The sequence below is a fragment of the Amblyomma mixtum genome, chromosome 5 (assembly GCF_055824585.1).
Source record: "Amblyomma mixtum isolate Tamu chromosome 5, ASM5582458v1, whole genome shotgun sequence".
In the NCBI taxonomy this organism is placed as follows: domain Eukaryota; kingdom Metazoa; phylum Arthropoda; class Arachnida; order Ixodida; family Ixodidae; genus Amblyomma; species Amblyomma mixtum.
In genome coordinates this window covers 97,556,932-97,570,057 of record NC_143016.1, presented here as the reverse complement: position 1 = coordinate 97,570,057, position 13,126 = coordinate 97,556,932, and the positions used below count along the sequence as shown (strand labels likewise).

The following is a 13,126-nucleotide window of genomic DNA, read 5'->3' as shown; positions in this document are numbered from 1 at the left end:
TGCTTAAAATGTGAACAAATAAGTTCAAACAAAAATAAGTCCGGTTTCTTTTGGGTACCCCCTCGTATGTACTTTTTATCACAATGTAGACTGTGTAAAAAGATACCTTCATAATAAATCAAACTATTTTATAACTAAGGCTATAGGAACAAAACAGTTTAACTTAAGAACATATGGCTATAAAACTGGCAAGTTTTTATGTTGAAAAAAAGAAAAAACAATAAATTTGTGAGATGTGCATAATATGACCTTAGGCTGCGATTAGTAAACCAAACCATCAAACACTCCATACAACTCTGCTTCCGAAACAAGTTCTTGACTGATGCACCTTGACAGTCACTGACACTGTCGGTACTACGCTACATAAATATCTATATTGCTGAGCAGGATGAAAGCCCATATGACTATACACCAGGTTTCACAAATTTTGGTATGGGGTACAGAAATCAAAAACAGCTTACTGAAATTCATAGCAACTATGACCACATGATACTCTTTCATAAGGAAGAGTGAGGGGAATGCAAGATGGACTGACCTTCCAGGATGGGGTTAGCTTCTAAGATTTGCTGCTCTATCCACGAGTGTTGTCCACTAATCGCTGCCAGGTACTGGAGGATTAGCTTCGTGCTTTCTGTCTTGCCCGCCCCACTTTCACCACTGGAAAAAAAAAGAAATGAAGAAAAAAAAACTGTTAATTACACTGGCATTCATTTTTCATCAAACACGGTTGTTCATACGACAGGTCAAATATCTCTAGTGAAAAAAATAAACAGGGAACGAACATGCTTATGTCATGAAGGTGGCCTCAGAAAATTATGCATAGAATCCTACAATGAGGCTGTCAGAACGGCACGAAAATACAGCTAATGAATGTTGCTATGTGTCATTAAATGGCTTTAAAAAGGAAAAAAAGGTATAAAAACACATTTACTGAACTTATGAAATGTTTTGTTACAGAATAATGCACATCTCAACAAAAACCATGCATCCCGAATATTTAAACTTCTTGCCCTGTCACAATTAGAGGACAGTATACTGACATTTATCGACTAAATTTTTTTGTGGCAATTGAAAGCTTCATGCTCAAATGAATACCTGGCTATAGCACTGAGGAACACAGCAGTAGAATTTAAAACCTAATTTTCTCCATTTGGTAACCTCACTTTCTCATGGTAGTTGACATCTGTAAACCCTGACATTGGTGACAGAAATATAGACAGTACAGTGACTCTATGCCACTGTACGGACACGGTGACTGTCGTGTGTTGCTTAGGTGTCGTGCAATGGCAATAATGAGTGTGACATTAGCCGAGATGTATATGTTTTGTTAAAACTGCGGTTGAGAGCACTACAACAGCTTTAAAAATAATATAAAGTAACACTGGTGATTTCCATCACAGATGCAAGAAACCACTTCTGTCAGCAGTGCCACTGTCAGCATAGTGGCAGTATGACTTTCTGAAAATCTTTGAAGAAATGACGAGAAAGAATAGTTGAACCATGTGAGAAATTGTGACTGATCGCAAAATGAAAAAAAAAAAAAATTAAGGTGCCTGAAGTTTATTCCAGACAAAATAACAAAAATAAGGGTGTGCATTGTGCTCAGTCCTATTCATAAAGTGCTGTACACCAACTCCACGAGGTGTTGCATGACAATCATCCACTTTTTGGAGAGCCACTATGTTTCAACACAGCACGGCGCAGCCATCTGCTGGGCTAACTTTCTTTGCCAATTCAAAACATAAATTACTCCCAAAACTGCGAGTTCTACACTTGTTATTATCATCGCAGGAAAAGACCTACAAGAATATGACAATATTTTTATACTTGTCTCTGGCAGCAGTCTGTCCCTTCAGTAATTCTAAACAGACTCTATAAACAGTATAAGCTTGACATGTTGCAAATGAACCCTTTCAGGTGCCTTGTACACAATTGTGTAAGTGGCAAACTTACAGCTTTTTCTGAGAAACTGGAGCCCTTAACAGTGATTTCATTATTTCAGTCAAATTGAGCACCCTTCTTGTTGCAAATAAGTTGCTTTTTTGTACCATGTAGCGAATGCAGTAAATAATATTTCACATAAGAGGGAGCCAGGTAGCACTTTGTCCGCCGTTTTTGTGCAGATAGATTTTGCCGCGAGTGAAAACATCAATTGTTTTTGCTCAATTTTGAACATAATGTGAATCTTCGAAACACAAACTGATTCGATCCCTAGGGTGTTTACCTGACACATCATTGTAAAAACTTACCTGCTGGTCTTTCACGTTCGAAAACTAACAAATTCCCTTTCTCGAGGCCTGAATATACTACTTAGGCGAAAAAATAATTCATTTCAGCCAAAACAAAAAATGGCGCCTGAAAGGGTTAAGACAGCAGCAGAAACCACTGTGTAGAGCACTAACCAAACAGAGGTATACAAGTCAGTCTTCCACTTCACCAGGCCTGGCGCACATACCTGATGATGACACACTGGTTGACATGAAACCTCTTCATGTTGGTGTAGGCATTGTCACCAATGGCAAATATGTGGGGTGGCAGCTCCCCAATCTTCTTGTCCTTGTACAGTTTGATTTGCTCCGCCGTGTAGATGGGCAGAATCTGGTAAGGATTTACTGCCACCAATATGGATCCCGTGTAAGTCTGCACAAGAAGGGCAGAGAAAAAGCAAAATAAAATGTCAACTTCACACTGCAGATGAAGTATAAGTAGTTTACTCTCCAGCCCAAAAACAAACTAACAAAAAATGCATATGCAATTAGAAGTAAAAAGAAAATTGTAGGGGATCCTTAAGCTCTGCCTTAAAGATATGAGGCAATAGTGTTAATGGGTTACTGCCCAAATATGCGGAATTGGTCATTCTTCACTTCAGGCTCACTGATCCCTGGGGGTCCTCACACCATTCCTGGTGCAGTAGTTAAGCGATGCCCCCCTGCCCAGTGATGGCAGGTGCTGTCACTGGTGGGGCATGCGTGAGCCAGATTGCTCTTCCCGAGCAACCTCTCGTGACCAATAATTAATTCAACTGCCATTTGCCACGGTGGTCAGTCCGGTGGGCAGGTTGTGATGACCCCATAAGGTCATGTGACCTAGGTTGCTTCTCGGGGGATTTTTCGCTCACAACGCCGACGACGCTGGATTTTTTGCACAACAGAAGCCTTCATGCTACTGCGTTAATAAAATTACATACGATTGAAAACAAAAAAAGACTTTCACACCTTTTGTCTCTTAAGGGAGAATGCAGAGATTGGAGGTGAAATTTCTAGATTTTGGTTCAGAGCAACAAAATTTAGCATGCATATCGAAAAGTGCACTGAGTACTTAAAGTACACAATTTCACTGAAATATCTTAAGTAGTTCTGGCATCATAAACTTTTATATGCCTCATTGCTATACCAAACTTGGAAAAAGCCTGACGTGACAACAAAACATGGCAACAGCCAGCAGTCGCTCTTGTGTTTTATCAAAAGAATGGTTGATGCAGTGATATTCTCTAAATATTTTTAGCAGCCCAATTTTTTTCCTACAGAGAATTTTATATCCATGCTTGCGTAATGCAATCATTATTGACATGTCAAATTAGTGACAAAGTGAAAAAGTTATTTAGTAAAATAGGAAAGTCACTGCTTAAAGAATTTATCAAGGAAAACAATACGTCAAACAGCATGAAAATCCATGAAGCCATCGTCATTCTATGCTTTTTGCAAGCAGGGCAATCAGATCAAAAAAAACTTGTGAGAAAACTGGCATTTTCACGATTTCAGCCAGCTTTTTGTGACTTACGGTCACAAAAACATTTTTTAAGGTCACTTTCCGGGGGATATTTTCTTTTGATATAATTAAAGAGACCTTATAGACACAAAATCTGGTGGTTTATAAAATCAGACGTTTTTTCGAGAATTTCATGATTTGAAACCTACATCTCCCCTTCAGCAAAAACATCTCTTCAACTCCCCGCCATTCCCCAAAATCAATGCACTCACTCCCAAGCTTGCCTAACCCAAACTCCCACATTCGCCTAAATGTGATATTTAGGCGAATGTGGGAGTTTTTTGGCAAAAATATATGCCACAAACTCATGCCATATACTCAGCAGAAAGCTTATAACAGCTACATAGCAAACCACAGCTTTTGATGCATTCGCACACGAAGGGTCTAAATTTCCCGAGCAAGGGGGCAGCACTATTGTGTGGAAGTGTTCTTTTACTTGTGTTGTGTCTTTAGGCCCCAACAGCTACGACTGTGAACAAAACTGCAATTTCGATAACACTTTTCTCTGTTACACACAAGCTTTCCTCTCTGTCTCAACTCTTTCAAGCCAGAGGCTACTCTGTGTCAGTGTGCAATGCTGAAACTTCCACTGTGCAAAAGAGACAGAGAACGACCGCTGGCTTAGGTCCCTTCGTTCCTTATTAGCCCGTACGTTTCGCGTCCCCGGCAAGCGCCGCAACTGCACCAGGAAAAAAAAAAGGAAAAAAACGAAACGCGTTAGCGCGGCCAACTAATGCTGCCGGACAACGTTCCGCGTGCAGCGGCGTGGTTTGTCTCGTTTGTTGTGAGTTCCTCCTGTTGTCGGCTTCGCGCGCGCGGTCAGTCCGCGCACGTAGTACGCAGCCGGTAAAAGCGCTGCTAGCGCACTGCCTAAGCGCGAGCTGGCAGGTCTCCCAAGGTCGCGTGTGGCGTGAGCTAACGGTTCGCTTATAAGCAAGCGCGCAGCTATGCTCAGTGTATCCGCATCGCGATTCGCGCCCGATAGACGAGACGAAAAGAAACGCGGCGACCGAACGAAAGAGCTAATAGTAGAGATAGATAATGACTAAAGACTTTTCACTTTTTCGCACCGATTGGAGCGGCCTTCGCGTAACTCCATCACCCGCAGGCAGAGTTCGTTGGCGTCGGTGTTGCAGTTGGAAAACCGAGGCATGCGGAGTTTGGTCTGCATTTGGTTCAGAGAGCATGTTTATAACTTCCAATAGCGTCTATCCTTATTTATATACACTATTATTTTTTACAGGGTTGCTGGGAAGGGAAGGAATTTATGAAGGCAGATAGGCATGCCAAACTGTGCCCCACTATCGACCGAGGGAGAAAAAAGCTAGATAAACTGGCTCCAGATTTCGCTCTGTCAGCTGCAAAGGCGCTTTTGCAGTCAGCGCGCGCCTTGATCCTGCATGGTAGAGATGCTAACACTGTTTCGCGACCCGACATGACATTTTCCTCGGCGCAGCGGAAAATGAAAGCCCGCTGATTATGCGCCCCCAAACGCTCCCAGTGGCACACGAGAAAATTATAAAGCCGCATTCTTAGATAGGCTTAACTCCCCGCCGCGACAGCCTAGTCGAAACGGCAATACGTCGCCGCTTAGTTATAAGTAAATGGAATGAAAGAAGATTAAAAAGGGGCTTCGGCGCCGTCAGCAACTATAGAACGAAATTGTTAGGATCTATCACTCGCAGTCGCGCTGACACTGCACCATGTGCTTCTGCTTCAGCTAGATGCTCCACCCGACTCATCACAGTTTGTGCTAAGCCAGTCGAAATGGTTACTCCGGTTTCTACAGGAGGTCAAGAACACCGCTGCTGCAGACGACAAGAAGATTGGACGAGCGCGCACGTTTTAGTACCGACGGCGGTCCATATAGGCAATGTGGCGTAGCAGCCGGGGACCATATGGGGCCCTGGACTATAGGGTCTACCCATGGGCGGGCCCGCAACTCGTGATTATCCACTCACGCAACTCCAATGCCTTACAGCCAGTTCAGCACATGGACGAAGCAAATGATGCGCACCAAAGTATAGACAGTCTCCCCCCTCCGTGCACACGAGCATCATCATCATCATGCTCCTGGTGCATGTACTCACGTAGATGAGGTTCTCGTTGTACCGGATGAGCAGGTTCCTGAGGATGCCGGCCTCGTGCAGGTCCCCCAGCGAGATCATGTCCTCGACGCCCTGGATGGACGTCGGGTGCATGGCCTTGATGCGCCGCTCCGGGGTCAGCCATTGCTCCTTGCCGTCGTCGTCGATGACCTGTATGCGCCTGCCTTCGGCCGAGGCGACACGGGCGCCGATGGCGACGTCAAACTCCCGCTTCGCCTGTGGCTCGATCCAGATGTAGTCGCCCTGCGCCAACACGCATATGCACACCCCACTTAATAGTCCCAAGGGCGAAAGAACTACCAGGTGTTGCAGGGAAGCACGCCATTGATCTTTAAAAAAAGGTTTCAGGTAAGGAGACGGTTTCTGCGACATAGAAATACCGACGCAGGCAGACGCCAGAAAACAGGATAATCATGTTCACAAGTAAAGTGATAAACTGAATTCTAATAGTTAATTTTTTACCTATTACCGATATGCGCCTGATTGCAAACAGAGATCCGTAGCCGGCCGGTAGTAATAGCCAGATCAGTTGTTAGAATTTCGAAAACGCGAATACCCTCGCCGATCCAGATGTAGTCGCCCTGCGCCAACACGCATATGCACACCCCACTTAATAGTCCCAAGGGCGAAAGAACTACCAGGTGTTGCAGGGAAGCACGCCATTGATCTTTAAAAAAAGGTTTCAGGTAAGGAGACGGTTTCTGCGACATAGAAATACCGACGCAGGCAGACGCCAGAAAACAGGATAATCATGTTCACAAGTAAAGTGATAAACTGAATTCTAATAGTTAATTTTTTACCTATTACCGATATGCGCCTGATTGCAAACAGAGATCCGTAGCCGGCCGGTAGTAATAGCCAGATCAGTTGTTAGAATTTCGAAAACGCGAATACCCTCGCCACGGTGGCTCAACAAATCTGGGCCCTTTCTCGCATCATTCGAAAACCGCGCGCCTGTGGAGAGCGCTAAGCGACGTCACTCAGTGACGCGCGTACCACGTGACAATTAACGGCCTTTTCGTTGTGGTAGCTGGTAGGTCGTAGATGGAATGAGGAGCCTTCACCTGCAGACAGGACGGCTTTTTCGCTGGCGAGGCATCTATCGATAGCGCACGAAAAGCGCAAATAAAGACGAGCGATCACTTCTGGATACAAGATATTTGTAGTGAGTCACGGGCACGGGTACACAGCTGTAAAAGTGACCGCACTGGCTAAGACCAGCGACCAGCGTACCAGAGAGATTATGAAAGCGTTTTTCATAAGAAAAAAAAAAACAAAATTAAGCGCGTGCATCAGCCAACCCTCTATCATATGACGCGGAGATACGGTTCTTGGACAACACCTGACGTGCCACGTGTCATTGAAAAGGGCGCCCCCGCAATCTTTTGCTTTCTTGAGTTTGTTCCATGTGTTGATTGCCGACTTCGCCGTTTCTTTCGGTCGCTTTTATATATGTTTTCCTACTGCTTTAGTTGCGAGGCAGAGCTTGTGTTGTGCACCTTTTCTTTCGCCCGCCGTCCCTGTTCGCGCTGTATATTTTCTTTTAAAATGAACGTAGCCCAACTAGCTCAACTTTCCATCCTACTACATTTGAAAAAAAAAAAGGCGTTAATTAGGTATAATTACCAGGTGATAAAAGAATTACGCTTCGAGCGTAGCGGCCACGGCGGTTGTACAGTGCGTGGGCTTTTGCGCTGAACCGCGTGGAAGGGCAAATGACTGCGGTAGAACATCATGGAACAGAATTACAGCTTTGACAGGATTAACAAGCACATGCAATGGCATATACGCCATCCAGAAAACGAATTTAGAGACTAGTTCCTACTATAGGACTCGGTCTGGTGAAGGACCTGCAACGACCATCCTCAAGTCCATTCCGGACAGCTCAAGCTCAGGACAAGCTCAAATGGAAAAAATCTTACTGTATAAGAGACATTGGTTGGTTGGTTGGTTGGTTGGTTTGTGAGGGGTTTAACGTCCCAAAGCGACTCAAGCTGCGAGGGACACCGTAGTGAAGGGCTCCGGAAGTTTCGACCACCTGGGGTTCTTTAACGTGCACTGACATCGCGCAGTACACGGACCTCTAGAATTTCGCCTCCATTGAAATTCGACTGCCGCGGCCGGGTCTTTACCTGTACATTTTAATAAGCTTTTATTCCGCTTATTGAGAACAGTGAATTCACTTTATTTGACTTCATAAATAGTTACAGAAATTATCAGTACATTTAACTTCACTGCCACAAGCCGTGCAGATCACGTACCACCCCAGCGTCTATTCTGCTTAGTAAAGACGCTTCCCCAATCAATATTTGTCTCTCCTGGAACACAGATGGTCGTCCGATCGAGCTTCACTCTGTGTTTTATAGGCCTAAAAAGAACTAAAAGTGAATACCACATGCAGGCGCATTTTCAAAGTTAAAACACCCGTGAAAGTGAGCCGGTTTACATCAGCACGTGTTCGCAAACACTACACTTCACGAAGCTGCGAATCGTCCGACACCGACCACTCCCAACTCATAACCACAACTTACCGCTGCCACAACTTCGACGGTCATAACGTTTGCAACAGAGCCCGACACTGCACCACAGGAAGTATAATCTGAGGCAATTTTGTTAATTATCACATTTTTCAACAACCAAAGAAAGTAAGCACACACCACGGCGTGTATAAACCAATACGGCCTCCAGTGTTTCGAAACTTCGCCTATACGCACAACCCTATAAAGGCTTTACACAATTTTTAAAAATAGGCTTTTCGAGTTAGAAGAGCGCTTTCATCGGCATAGCATTGTCAGTGGTAAAATACATCAGAACAGAGCCAAGGAGTGCTAACTAGCAAGCGAGTTGACTAATATCGAATAGTTAACTTTTTAACTATTACTGTTAGGCTTCTTAATTACTGAGAGGTGTGTAACTCACCGTAAGCAATATCCATATGAGTTTTTGGAGTTTAGAAAATGCGGTTACCCTCGGCGCTGTGGCCCAACAAATCCTGGTTACATCGCGCAAAAATGCATGCGCTTTCGAGGAGCTTGTAGGCAAAGCAACCTCTCCAGTGCACGCAACTCTTCGAAAGAAGCCAAAATTTGTTGGGCCACAGCGCCGAGGGTAACTGCGTTTTCTAAATTCTAAAAATTGATATGGATATTACTTCAGGCGGGCTACACGTCTCTCAATAATTAAGGAGCCTAACAGTAATAGTTAAAAAGTTGACTACTCAATATTAGTTAACCCGCTTGCTAGCTAGCACGTCTTAGCTGGTTTATGGTTTATGGGGGTTTAACGTCTCAAAGGGAATCAGGCTATGAGGGACGCCGTAGTGAAGGGCTCCGGAAATTTCGACCACCTGGTGTTCTTTAACGTGCACTGACATCGCACAGTACACGGGCCTCTAGAATTTCGCCTCCATCGAAATTCGACCGCCGCGGCCGGGATCGAACCTGCGTCTTTCGGGTCAGCACCATGACCACTGAACCACCGCGGCGGCACGTCTTAGCTGTATTCTGATGTACTAGCCGAAAAAAGCACTCTTATAACTCAAAAAGCTTTTTTTTTTTAAATGTACAAAGTCTTAGCTGAAAAGAAACACCCTACACATCGCTGCCACACGGAAAAGCATGTCCCATGGAAGTATGCGCATTCGGTCGCATTTCTAAGCGTGCGAACACGAATGCAATTTTTTTCTTTCCTTTCCTTGTTTTATTTTTTTTTTCCCATTCCACGCATTATAGCGTGACTTCCCTAGGGCGCATCGATGTTATTGGAACAAAAACGGAACGACTGCTCAAGCGTGACCGCGGGTGTCCGCGCAGATAGCGAAAGCACACGCAGGGTCCAGGTCGGCATCCGTTGCCTGCATTACACCCCGCGCGTTCACTCTCACTAGACGCCGCCCCAATCCCCAGACTAATCCGAAGGCGGGGACAGCAGTCACGCGTGTCGCGTGTGTGGGGTCCCGAGCTCCTCGCAATCCATCTATGCGGATAACATGAGAGCAAGTACGACCACAAAAAATTAAAAAAAAATCCGGCATAGGATAATTTAGCGCTCTTGACCGCCCGCGTCTTCTATATACTTAGAACCCTTCGTTTTCGGGCTTTGTTTTCCTCGTGAAGGGATCCGGAAATTTCGACCACCTGCGGGTTATTTCAGTGCACGTTAAAGAAGCCCAGGTGGTCGAAATTTCCGGAACCCTTCACTATGGTGTCCCTCATAGCCTGAGTCGCTTTGGGATGTAGCGAGGGGTAAAATCGGGCGATATTTTCTAAGCTCGAATTCGCGTACAAATCGGGTTACTTAGCAAGAAGTTAAACAATTCAAGTTTATTCGGGAATTATTTTCCGAAGAAAAATACTATTAACACAAGTTCACTAGGACACTGTTGACACTGCTAGAACATTATAGTATGATACAATTAAAAAAAAATTGGCTGTGGCTTAGCTAAGGTTAAACCTGGATAAGCGAAAAGCTCTCGCTGCTTTTCAGCCAACTCCCAAGCTACCACATCTGGATCGGTGTTTCGGCGCTGTCCGACTTTTGTTGCTTCTTCTCCTTCCGTGGCGAGTGCCTGCGCCTGTTCTATGGGCAAGCGCGCCCTACATACCCCTCCTTTCAAATGTGCATTGCGCACGGCTGGGGCGAAAGGTCAAACGGTGGCGAGGATGGCCGCCTCTTCTATGGCCGCCGCAGCCGCTCACGCGTTCTCGCAACGCCTTGCGAAAGAACCGTCTCCTCTTGGGACGGCGACCGCGCGGCAGCGGCGAAGGGTAAAACGGTGGCGAGGAGGAGGAGGCGACGCTCAGACGACGGAGTCAGCGCGCGGCGGCGACGACGGCTGCGGCAGCAGCGGCCACCTGCGCTCCGCGTGACGTCGCTCGGTTTCGCGCATGCGCAGCTGTGGCTAAAATTGATCACGGCGCACGCCAGACCCGGAGTTGACGAGCCTAGTGAAGCTTTTCGCTTCAAAACAGCAGTTGCTAACACTGGGCCACGGTCCGCGGCGTCCTGTACAAGTTCGCTGGCCAGCCACAAAAGTAAACGAAGTAAGCTTCGTAATGTTTGACTACATTAAACAAGCCAGGTATAAAAAAATGCAGAGCTAATTTTTTCCCTTGTGATTAGTTTCTTGTTTAGGTAACAAGAAGTTTTAACAACGGACTACTTTTTGTCGTGAAGAAATTGTGTGCGGCGCTCTTGAATGTGGGAGGAGCTTAGAATCTGTCGATGCCTTCACCGGAAATGACGTCCCTTTCCTCGAGCCAGTGGGTGAATTTTATGACTGACGACACATTTCTTTTTAAAACCTGAACAGAATTTTTGAACTATATTATTTTTTTTCTCTTAGGCATTGAATTATAAATTTCCTATTCTGCACTCCTGTACGCTCCTCTACCGCAATACTGATAATTCTTGGTACATGTATCACAAAATAAAAACAAAAATGATGATGACGAGGATTTTAATGCTGCCGCATTAATAAAAGCCAGATTTTTGTGCGGGGTATAAAATCCCTTTTTTTCTCGTTCGTAAACAATAGGCAAATGGTAGGTTTCACTGAAAAACCGTTTACGAAATCAGATGGTTCTTTTTTTTTTCTCTCATTTATTACAATTATTTCGTGGCGCACAATGCCATCTCCTGCGCAGCACTTCCGTGCCCGTGCAAGACCTGCCTGTCTTTGCTTGCATGTATCATATTATGTGGCCGAACAGATACGCGAAAGAGTGCGTGTGGTGTCGGGGCTACGCCACAACGTACCACGCCACCTGGGGCTGTGAAAAAAGCCCTTTACTACCAAAGGTAAATAGCCCTAGTCTAGAGCAGTGGGAGGCCCTCCTGGCTGACTCCGACCCGAGTACACAGCTTATGCTGGTGACAAGGGCCAAGGCAGCGGCGGAGGCCAACGGGATCTTGGACTAGGGAAGACCGACCACTGAAGCTCCACATCTATCTATCTATCTATCCCCAACCCCCAACACCCTACTCTTCATTTTGTGAAAATAAATGTTTTTACTACTACTACTTTGCTTGCATACGGCGAAAATATTCATTAAACATTACCGAGACCCTTTTAAACATGCAATGAGCTAACAATGAATTCGGAATTAAAACATGCAAACCACATCGCCCAAACAATGTCGTGGAGTACAACAAAACTTTAGTTAATGCAAGCTACAGGATTAAAAAAAAAGTGTCGGTATTTTTTACTTGGCTGCACTTCTAATCAAAACCTGGGTTCAGAGTTTCTGGGCATTTACAGAACTTCCACGGTTTCAGGAATGATCAGAACATTTTTTTTGAGCGCAGCTGTTTGGCGCCCGTTCCTGCGTTTCGCGGCGTCGCGGTTGCCCCTCGTAACCAGCTCCGCAGCCGGGGCAGCGCGCTGCTCTAGTTGCGCGCGCTCCTGGCGCCATCTCCCGCGACCTCCCGATAACTTAATTGCTCTCTTCGCTCCTCCTCCAACGCCACTCATGTGCGGCGGCAATCAGAGCGCCGCATCGGTGGCGGCGGACCTCGATATGTGCACCGCCCGAGCCGAAACGCGTAGCCGCCGCCGTTCGCCACTGCGAACCGCCTGCCTCTATAAATAGTTTACTCTCTGCCATGAGAGAGCCGACATGTGTACTGCACAAGCCAGAACCATGGAAATAAAACATGTGAATTTGCCTCCTAGGGATTACATGAAGTTAGTACGTAGCAAACTAAGAGCCAAATGGCAAGCTTCCTGGGAAAATGAAGGAAACAACAAGCTGCATACTGTAAAGCCCATTTTAAAAGAATGGAAATCAAGCCGCCATAAAGAGCGTTTTATCGAAGTAATTCTATGTCGCTTACGCATAGGTCACACACACACATCACCCATAGCTTCTTATTAACAAAAAAAGTCAAACCTGTGTGTGAAATGTGTGGTGAGGAGCTCACAGTTAATCAAATTTTAATTTTTTGTTCGCATCTCGAATAACTTAGAAAAAAAATTTTTACTGTATTTTACAATGAACACATTCCATTTCATCCCGCACTGCTTTTAGGCGAGCAAACACTCGTCAAGTTTTCACTTGTTTGCAAGTTTCTAAAGGAAGCCAATGTTTTAAATCTAATATAATGTAACATCTATACACCTAACATAACATCATCTAACCTTGTGTTTGGCGCATGATAGCCACAGTTGCTTATGCGCCATAAAACCCCATATAACTAACTAAGTTCTTTTTGAGCCATGAGCGAAGCAGCCGGTGGAAGTCCTTCGTCAG

The 13,126-nt window shown here is 45.3% G+C and overlaps 1 protein-coding gene across 1 annotated transcript in view; it reads right to left on the bottom strand.

Annotated features, from left to right (window-relative positions):
- The window catches only part of ck (unconventional myosin-VIIa ck), a 137,584-nt gene that overhangs the window by 56,448 nt on the left and 68,010 nt on the right, over positions 1-13,126 (bottom strand). The window contains exons 3-5 of the mRNA XM_089545638.1: positions 5,859-6,119; positions 2,456-2,640; positions 536-657 (exon numbers count right to left, since the gene is read on the bottom strand). Coding sequence (XP_089401764.1) covers positions 536-657; positions 2,456-2,640; positions 5,859-6,119 — 568 coding nt within the window. The remainder of the gene's footprint in view (positions 1-535; positions 658-2,455; positions 2,641-5,858; positions 6,120-13,126) is intronic.